At 49.8% G+C, this 9,806-nt stretch overlaps 1 protein-coding gene across 1 annotated transcript; it reads right to left on the bottom strand.

Moving 5' to 3' along the window:
- Positions 1 to 4,525: 4,525 nt before the first annotated feature.
- Positions 4,526 to 9,158, bottom strand: LOC308235202 (dipeptidase 3-like). Its single transcript, XM_080643978.1, has 10 exons — positions 8,739 to 9,158; positions 8,287 to 8,413; positions 7,679 to 7,808; positions 7,435 to 7,576; positions 7,127 to 7,196; positions 6,572 to 6,748; positions 6,193 to 6,277; positions 5,576 to 5,651; positions 4,961 to 5,096; positions 4,526 to 4,868 (listed from the first exon to the last, which is right to left on the bottom strand). The coding sequence occupies exons 1-10, from the start codon at positions 9,008 to 9,010 to the stop codon at positions 4,626 to 4,628; spliced, it is 1,458 nt and encodes a 485-aa protein (XP_080500104.1). The 5' UTR covers positions 9,011 to 9,158; the 3' UTR covers positions 4,526 to 4,625.
- Positions 9,159 to 9,806: the final 648 nt, after the last annotated feature.

Here is a 9,806-nt window from a genome sequence, read left to right as displayed (position 1 = left end):
TGACCTTTAGGTGCATGGGACAACAACCAGCCAACTGCGCTGTGCCACATCGGCCAGGGCTAGAGCCACCTCTTCTGAAGAGAAAGCCCAAGCTCTGCTTGACCCACAAGTCCCTGCTTCATCTGGCTCCCCAGTCTCGACAGCTGCACTTCTCCCCATCCTCCTGCCCAGCCTCAACCCTTCTGTCTTTCACTTCCTCAAACTCAGGGAGTTTCTGCAAATCACTTGCTGTTCACTCTGACAGAATGCCTTTCAACCCTCTATCCCACCCTCACTGATCAAGCTCCTCCACATGGCAGAGTTCTCAGCCGGGAGCACCACCTCCTCCCTAGAAGACTTCTCAGGCACAGATCCTGACACCCTACCTCGTCCTCCCTGGCTTGTGTTCCCCTGGGACACTTTCCTTTCATAGTACCCACTGCAGGGAGAAATGCCTTGTGGGGATCTTTGATTAATGTTTTTCTCGCCCACTAGGCTGTGGATTTCACAAGGGCAGGACCCTTTCTGTCTTGTCACTTTGGTATCCTCAGTCCTTGGCCCCAGGGTGCATGCCAGGGTATAGTACAAGCCTTTAACAAGAGTGTCTGGGGTTTGTAATTTGGCCAGACACATGTTCTCAGCAGTATTCACACTGCTCCCACCCTGCCATCACACACACACGGCCTCTCTCCTCAGGGGTGGGGTCAGATGCTGTGTGGGAGAGATAGGCCACTGAAGCCCACAGACAACCTTAGCTCTGGGGAATTCTGTGGCTAGGATACAACTTCCCCCATACCATTCGTTGACTGACCAAGTAGTCTGCACCATCAGGGTACTCACAGGCAAAAATAACCTCACAGGCAAAAAGAAAGCACAGACATTTCAAAAGAAAACATCTATCAGGAAAATTCTTAGAATACACTGATCAACAGTTCAAGATTAGCCTAATAAACATATTATAAAACATAAGGGAGAATATTAGCAATATGAAACAAGAATATACTAGTACAGTGGTTGGCAAACTCATTAGTCAACAGAGCCAAATATCAACAGTACAACGATTGAAATCTCTTTTGAGAGCCCAATTTTTTAAACTTAAACTTCTTCTAACACCACTTCTTCAAAATAGACTCGCCCAGGCCATGGTATTTTGTGGAAGAGCTACACTTAAGGGGCCAAAGAGCCGCATGTGGCTCGCGAGCCGCAGTTTGCCGACCATGGTACTAGTATATAAAAAAGAATAAGCAGAACTATTAGATATGAAAAATATAATTGTTCCAGTGATCTATTACTACATAACAAATTACCCCAAAACATAGTGGCTTGCCCTAGCTGGTTTGGCTCAGTGGATAGAGCGTCGGCCTGTGGACTGAAGGGTCCCGGGTTTGATTCTAAACATGGGCACATGCCTGGGTTGGGGGCTCGGTCCCCAGTGGGGAGCATGCAGGGGACAGCCAGTCAATGATTCTCTCTCATCATGGGTGTTTCTATCTCTCTCTTTCTCTCCCTTCCTCTCTGAAATCAATAAAAATATATTTAAAAAAACACACAAACAAACATAGTGGCTTACAACAACAATTAACAAAAACATTAATTTGCTCACAAATCTTCAAGTTGAGTAAAGCTCATCTCTACTCCACATGGCATCAGTTGGGACCAGAGGATTTACTTCCAAGATGACTCACTCACATGACTAGCAAGTTGTTACTGGCGGTAGGCAAAGAGCTCAGTGAGACTGTGGACCAGAGCCCTGGGTCCTCTGCATGTGACCAGCCAGTGGGCTGCGTGGCTTCTCCGTGGCATGGTGGCAGCAGTCCATGGGTAAGCATCCCAAAAAGCAGGGAGTAGACGCTGACAGTTTCTCCAGGCCTAGGCCTGGAAACAGGCACTACATCACTTCTTCGTATTTTACTGGTCAAGCAGTTACAAAGTCCAGATTTAACAGGGGATTGGAAGGTACAATCCCCTTCTCTGGAAGGGAGAAGTATCAAAGAAATATGGGGCCAGGTATAAAAATTACTGCAATAATATCTGAAACAAAGAATACAATAGGTGATCTAATAGCAGAAAGTTATCATGGAGAATGAACTAGAAAGTTGGAAAGATCAAATTAAGGAATTCTCCCCAAAGAAGATAGAAAAAACAATTGGTGATTACGGGGAATAAGGGGATGAGGAAAAACTGCTTAATGGATATAAGGTTTCATATTAGGGTGATAAAAATGTTTTAGAACTAGATAATGATGATGGTTGCACAACATTGTCAGTGTACTAAATGCCACTGAATTATTCATTTTAAAATGGTTAATTTTATGGTATGTTCATTTCTTTTTTAAAAAATTGATTTCAGAGAGGAAGAGAGGGAGAGAGAGATAGAAACATCAATGATGAGAGAGAATTATTGATTGGCTGCCTTCTGCATGCCCCCCCACTAAGGATCAAGCCCACAACCTGGGTATGTGCCTGACCGGGAATTGGACCTTGACCTCCTGGTTCAAAGGTCAATGCTCAACCACTGAGCCATGCCAATAAAAACGAATTGTTAGAACTATAGGGAGAAACTGATTAATACACCAGCACAATAGAAGGTTTCAACACAACTGTCACAGTTACAAATAAGTCAAGAAAAAAACCCATCAAGGATTTAAAAGATTTTAACAACACAGTTAATGAACTTAACCTAATGGACATCTATATCCATATTTTTGCCAAGTATACTTGGAACACTTACAAAAATTGATTATTGGTTGTGAGGAATATCTCAATAGAACTGCTTCCAACCATGATGGCATAATAGGGGCCAAATGTACCTTTCTGTGTAAATTAAATAGAACTGTATAAAACAATGGTTTTCAGACAATAGACAATAGGTGATATAGGACTGTGATCCCAGATGAAAGAGAAATAAATGATGTGAGTCCTATGATTGTATTAGCTTATTGCCTAGAGATAACTTCCATGCCGTAGTGTGGGAGTGGGAGGAGGGGGGATTGGAACCTCAACTCAGAACCAATGGTCTTGCTGAATTGAGGAGAAAAATAGCTCAGCCGGTATGGCTCAATGGTTGAGCATCGACTTATAAACCAGGAAGTCACAGTTCTATTCCTGGTCAGGTAACATGCTGAAGTTTCAGGCTCGATAATTCTCTCTCATTGATGTTTCTAGCTCTCTCTCCCTCTCCCTTCCTCTTTGAAATAAATAAAAATATATTAAAGAAAGAAAATTCCCTAGCCGGTTGGCCCAGTGGATAGAGTGTCGGCCTGCAAACTGAAAGGTCCTGGATTCAATTCCGGTCAAGAGCACATGCCCAGGTTGCTGGCTCAATCCCCAGTGGGGGGCGTGCAGGAGGCAGCCAATCAATGATTCTCTATCATTTATGTTTCTATGGTATCTCTCTCTTCCTCTCTAAAATCAATAAAAAATATATTTTTTAAAAAAAGAAAGAAAAATAAGCCCTGCTTTTGGGAAGGCCAAAGCAGCTAGAATCTGCAGGACAGAATACCATGGAGGAGGAAGCTACACAAAGAGAGAGGCCTGGAGATCTACAGAGGGTCCTCCCTTGAGTCATTCAGAGGATTGATCTGTACACACATACGAAGAAGTTTACATAAGACCAGAGAAAGAATCACTGGAAAGATGTCGGCTGAATAATTCCTGGAGCTCACACATTTGTGTTCCTGCCAGTGAGAGTGAAAGACCTTTCAATATATGGGCCATTAGCTAGACTCCTCAGAAGAGCATTGCCTTAGTAGTCAGGCTAAATTAGCTAGAGATGAAATAACAGTCCTGACAAAGCTTTGAGGTCACCCTGTAGAAGCAGATAGACCCATCCTCCCCCAAATTTGGGTCAGATGTCAAGACTGATAAGGCTACATGTACTCCAAGAGGATATAGAAACTTTATTACTCGCATAATGAAGCTTTCTGGGGAGAACAGGATGACCTCCCAAGCCAGTCCAAAATGGCTTCAGAGAGCTGAGAAAGAACACTGACTTGGAGCTTATGGATATATTGTACACAGGAAAAGATGCCCAGCATCATTTAGTCATTAGATAAATGCAAACCAAAACCACCGTGTGAGATTGGTGGTGAGATATCATTTCCCACCCTTTAGGTTAGCTATTATCACAAAAAATGCAAAGTAAGCGCTGGGGAGGATGTGGAGAAATTGAAACCCTTGTACATTGCTGAGTGGGGATGTACAGTAAAATGGTAACAGCTGCTATTGAAAACAGTGTGGTGGTTTTGCAAAAAGCTAAACCTAGAATTGCCCTATGATTCTGCAATTTCATCCTAGGCATATGCCCAAAGGATTGAAGGCAGGGACTCAAACAGATACCTGTATGCCAATGTTCATTGTATAGCCAAAAGGTGGAGGCAACCCAAGTTTCCATCAACAGATGAATGGGTAACAAACTGTGATCTCTATGTACCAGGGACTCTGTGTGTGTGTACCAGAGAGTATTATTCATCCATAAAAAGGAATGAAGTCTGGATCGCACCCCTCACCCCCTCCATGCGAAAAAGGAAGGACACTCACACCTGGTTCCATGCCTAAAATGTTTATTCTTATCATAGGCTTGTGCCTGGATGACTAGGAGGGGGACTTTGTAAGACTCCTAAGGTGACCTCTGGGGAACTGATCAGGTCACCAGAGCCACAGGATGAGGATTGAGAAGGTGGCAGTAGTCAGGAAGCGTAGGACAAAGTGTGGGGAGGATTTTGGGGGACTCTGGAGAATATGATTGCTTGGCCACTTGGTCACATCCAGGTGTGTGGCCAGGTGTTCATGCTGAAGCGGAGTCATGAGGTGGGAGTGGCAGGACCTGCCCACCGGCCTGTCTGGAAACTCATCCTCTGCAGGGTTCTGGCCACTGTTTTCATCTCTCACCTGCGGGTGGGAGTTATCAGTCAGCGGCTCCCCCAGGGCACCCCTCACCTGCAAACCACTGAACCATCCTTTTGCTCAGCCCAGCATAATACCTGTTCCACTCTTCTGAAGACCCGTAGCAGATTTCCACGAAGGACACCCTGAAGCTCCTTTTCACTCCAGCCACGCCTCAGTAATTCTTCTATGAGAACTGGGTATGTGGATACATCCTGCAGCTCCTGAGGGAACCTGTGTAAACACCAGCCAGCCAGCGGTGGGACCATGGCCCTGATCCTTGTCTACGGCCATTGTCCCAACAGCCCCAGGCACATGGGAAACTGAAGGCCATTGTTCTTTAGACTACTGAATGCAACTTTGGAAGCTCCTTGAAGACTGGGCTTCTGCAGCATCTACCCACTGATCAGATGGTCAGCCCACAACAGTGGTCACAGACCCAAGCTAGACCTGCTGGGTTGGGACCGGAGCTTGTGCAGGCAGATGAGCTCTGCCTGTGGGAGGTGATGACCTTGAGTGGCGGTGGGTCCAGTGGACCACAGAAGGGACAGGGAAAGCCCAGGACACAGGCTCTGAGAGTGGGGAAATATCAAATTGTCTGGAAGACAAGAGCCTGTGGTTGAGGTTTGAAAGATGGGAGGACCACAGAATGGGGAACTATAATTCCCTCCTCTATCCCAGCCCAAGAAAAAAAAAAACAGGGAAACACTCACCGGCCAGACCCGTCATAATTTCCACCAATGCCGATGAACTCGGATCCAATGACTGCTTTGATGTGGTCAAAGTGATCTAGAGGGTGGAGGTTGGTGGTGGGCAGCAATAGGCTGGAGTTAGACCCTGGGATCAGCCCTGGGGAGGTTAGTGGTGGACAGCCCTGTTCTGGCGAAGCTCAGCCCTGGCCAATCCCCCTGCCCATAGTACTCCAGGCCATGGCAGCTGACTCCACAGAGCTCCTAGCCAGTTGTGTGTTCTGAAGTGGCCACAAGCTGGACACTGGACCTAGAGTGAACTTCAGAGCCACCTCTTTGGATCTTTTCCTGCCCAGAAGCCACCCTGCCTCTGGGTTCCTTGAGAGCCTGGTTGGGGTCTGCCTGCCTGTCCTGTCCAGAGATGTGGGAGTAAAAGTGAGACTCAGAAGCAGAGGCAGATGCTTGCCCAAACCCATCAGCATTGACTGTGGGCCCAGATCTGGTGGCCGTGAAGAGCTGTATATACTCCCCAAGGTCCGCCCATTGCCCAACAGGTGTGCTAGCTCGCTGGAGCTGTCCTGAGGACCCCGGTGGCCACAGACCCAAGCTAGAACTGCGCAAGGAGTTGAAGTGGGGCTCACCTGCCACAGTGGACACATTGGCAAACAGGTTGCACTGTAAAATCCCCATGGACAGCGTCACCATCACAATGCCACCATTCTTTTTCTACAGGAATAAACAAGTGGATACTCAGCTTGCCCTTCTGTCCTGATGACCTGCCCCCTGTGCCCTGGAGGGCCCTACTATTAGGACAGTACTCAGTCCTGGCTCCAGAGACTGGAAGACACTTCTCCTCTGAGTTTGTGGGTCCCTGGGTGGAACTGATTTGGACTTGAGTTTCAGAGATCGGGAGGGTTAACCAGCCTTGAGTCCAAAAGTGAGGCCTGGACTGTTCAGGGTCAAGAATCTTTGTATGAAGCATGCTTAGCTCTGGGTTTGAGGGCTGGGGTGGCCACTCACAAGAAGTTGTAGGATGTCATCTGGAACATTCAACAAATTGTTGCACACAGCCCTGGCAGCTGAGTGGGAGAAGATCACAGGAGCCCTTGAAACCTTCAGCACTTGTTGCACCAAGGCGTCTGACGCATGGGACAAGTCCACCATCATGCCCAGGCGATTCATTTCCCCTACCACCTTCTGCAGGGACAAATTTTTTGTTTGTCTATTTGTTTGTTAATCCTCACCCGAGGATATTTCTCCATTGATTTTTAGGGAAGTGGAAGAGAGAGGGAAAGACAGAGAGAAACATCAATGTGAGAAAAACACATCGATCGGTTACCTCCTGCACAAACCCTGACCAGGGCCCAAGCCGGGGAGGAGCCTGCAACCGAAGTATGTGCCCTTGACTGGAAATGAACTCGGGACTCTTTGGTCTGCAGGTCTTTGCTCTATCCACTAAGCCAAACCGGCTAGGGTGGGACAAATATTTTATTTGGGGGTGTGTGTGTCATAGATGCACGTATGCACATATCTATAGGGAACAGGTGGGTTCGTGTAGGGAACAGGAGTCCTCACCTCACCGAAGCTTGTCAACCCACTGACGTTGGTGTAGAAGTGGTGTTCAAACTTGACGGAACTCTCTGCCCTGCAGAAGAGCCAGTGGAGTGCAATCTAGTGGGCCACACCTTGGCCACCAGAGCCTGGGGACTCTGCAATCCCTCTGTTCATCCATCCCACCTCCAGAACAGGGTAAGGATGTAGGCCAGCTGCTATCTGGGAGTGTGAGGGGCCTGCCGGCAGTCCAGCCTCCCTCTCTGGATACCTCTGTCCTCACCTCTCTGGCAGTTTCCCCACCATCCTGTCTATCATTCCACTACACTCACCAGGGCGTGTTGCAGGTGAAGGTGAGTGTCAGGTAGCGCACCCCCAGAAGATAGAAACTACGCAGAACAGAGAGGCTGCTGTCCAGTGAGTGACCACCCTCCACACCAATGAGGCAGGCCAGCTTTTGAGTGCCATTCAGATCTAGAAGAGTGTGGAAAATCAAGTGGTCCAGAACCAGGGCCAGAAGCACCAGAGGAAGCCTCCGACTATTCCTCTCCCCCGTCCCCCCATTCGACAGCTCACCTTTGACTGAGGTCACAAGCTCCAGTTCAGCGTAGGAAGCACACATGCGATGAATGAGGTCAATCTGCTCCAGCACGAGGCGTATGGCATCCTGTCCCTGGGTCTGGCAAGGGACGTAGGCTGACCAGAACTAAGGGTAGGCCCAAGGGCCCAGAATGTGATCAGGCCTTGGCCTGCCACTCCTTCTCAGCCCCCAAGGTACTCATGAAGGTCAGTGGCCTAAGTGAGGCCGACCCCATGGCACCTTGATAACCATTCAGCTTGCTGCCAGCAGCCAAACTGTGGACTCAAGACACATCATCCTTGCCTGCTGTTTGTCCGTGTGCTGTGTGAATGCCCCAAGGCCAACTCACCATGTCCTTTGTGGTCTCGGCACCTCCTACGATCACCAGTGATTTTCCGATCATTTCTGTGTGTCTCCACAGAACCTAGGGATCTATGTGGCCAGCCTGTCTTGACCTCCAACATCCCCACACTCCCCAGCAGCTACATGATGACACATTGTGTCCTATGATACCCAGTCACCAGAGGACTTGCCTACCCAGGTTCCTGTGGCCTCTACATTCCCCAGCAGCCATGCTGTGGCCCCCTGTGTGTCCCTGTGGTACCTGTGCACCCACAAGGCCATCCATAAGCTTGTCCAGGCTAGTCTGGCCACGACTGAAGTTGCGCAGGTTAACATCGTGTAGCCTGTTCTGGAAAAGCCGTCTCAGGAGCAGGGGCAGATGGTTGTGGCTGGGGGTGTCAAGACAAGGTTAGAGTGCGGACATGGCCTCAGGTCAGGCAAATCATGTCAACATGCCTGGACCTGCCCTGTCCCACTCCACCTTCCCACCTCACACAAACAATACCAGTAGGGAGACCTCTGGAGGCTCAGCTTGGGGTGGGTTGGGGGTTCCACCAGAAACGGGATAAAGGGGGGAAAGGGCCCATGAATGATGATGGAGTGTATCCAGGGGAGGTGTGAGGGAGCCTCCTCACTATCCCTGCACTCGCAGGATCCCCTTCCCTGCCTAGGGGTGAGTTCAGCCCCCACCGGCCCCACGCGGCATCTACACACCCATCCACCAGCGGGAAGTCCCGCATCAAGGCCTTGGCGCGCTCCCGCAGTCTCAGTGCTCTGGGGGTGCTTGGCGTGGTTGGGGCACTGGGAACATCGGGCATGGTCGTGGCGCTGGTAGTTTCCAGCGCTGTCGGGGCGCTGGGGGCGCCAGCAATGGTCCGAGCGCGGGTTACTGGCTTCAGCAGCAGCGACAGCAACAGCAAGAGCAGCAGACACAGTAGAGGCCGCCAGCCCAGCGCGCGGGGACACTCAAGGTCCGCGGGCCGCATGCTGCACAGACGGGCAGGCGGGCTGAAAGCCTGAGAGAGGCAGACGGTCACCCGACCGTCGATTTAATGACTCAGCGGCGCGGCTTCGAGAGCAGGAGGGTGAGGGCGCTGGAAAGACTTCCAGGGATCCGTAACGCCGTCGCACTGCGTGGCCGCCAGGGGGCACCACAGCCATCCCGCTCCCAACAGGGAGAGCACCCCAATGGGCCAGGCAGCCCTCTGCCGCGAGCGCCCTCTGGCGACGCATCGTGGGCTCCTCCACCTGGAATCCCTCCACCTCGGCTTCTGGTAGGGACCCACAGACTAGCAGGGGTCCTCAAACCACGGCCTGCGGGCCACATGCGGCCCGCCGAGGACATTTATCTGGCCCGCCGGGTGCCGCTGCCTGTCCTGCTTAGCAGTCAACTTGTCCCGGGCCCGCAGTGCGCATAGGAATTTGTTCATAGTTTTTTTTTAAACTATAGTCCAGCCCTCCAACGGTCTGAGGGACAGTGAACTGGCCCCTGTTTAAAAAGTTTGAGAACCCCTGGAGGGAGTGGGCCAGGGGGGAAACTGGGAGGGACCCAGGAATGTTTCTACTCTCACCCCTAGTCAGACAAGTCCCAGGTCCATGTAGGGTTTTAGTTGCATGGATGTGCCTCACCCTCAACAAAGTCAACTATTCCATGAAATCCTAAATGTCCACTCAGAATAGTGATTATATTTGTCGGTTCTGACTGACAGCAAAACAATTTCCTGTATATATGTAATAAACATGAAATTTAAGAACAATATTTGAGAGGCCATTTTGTTTTAG

The sequence above is a fragment of the Plecotus auritus genome, assembly GCF_963455305.1.
Source record: "Plecotus auritus genome assembly, chromosome: 10".
NCBI classification, from domain to species: Eukaryota; Metazoa; Chordata; class Mammalia; order Chiroptera; family Vespertilionidae; genus Plecotus; species Plecotus auritus.
This window is presented reverse-complemented; position numbering and strand designations above follow the sequence as displayed.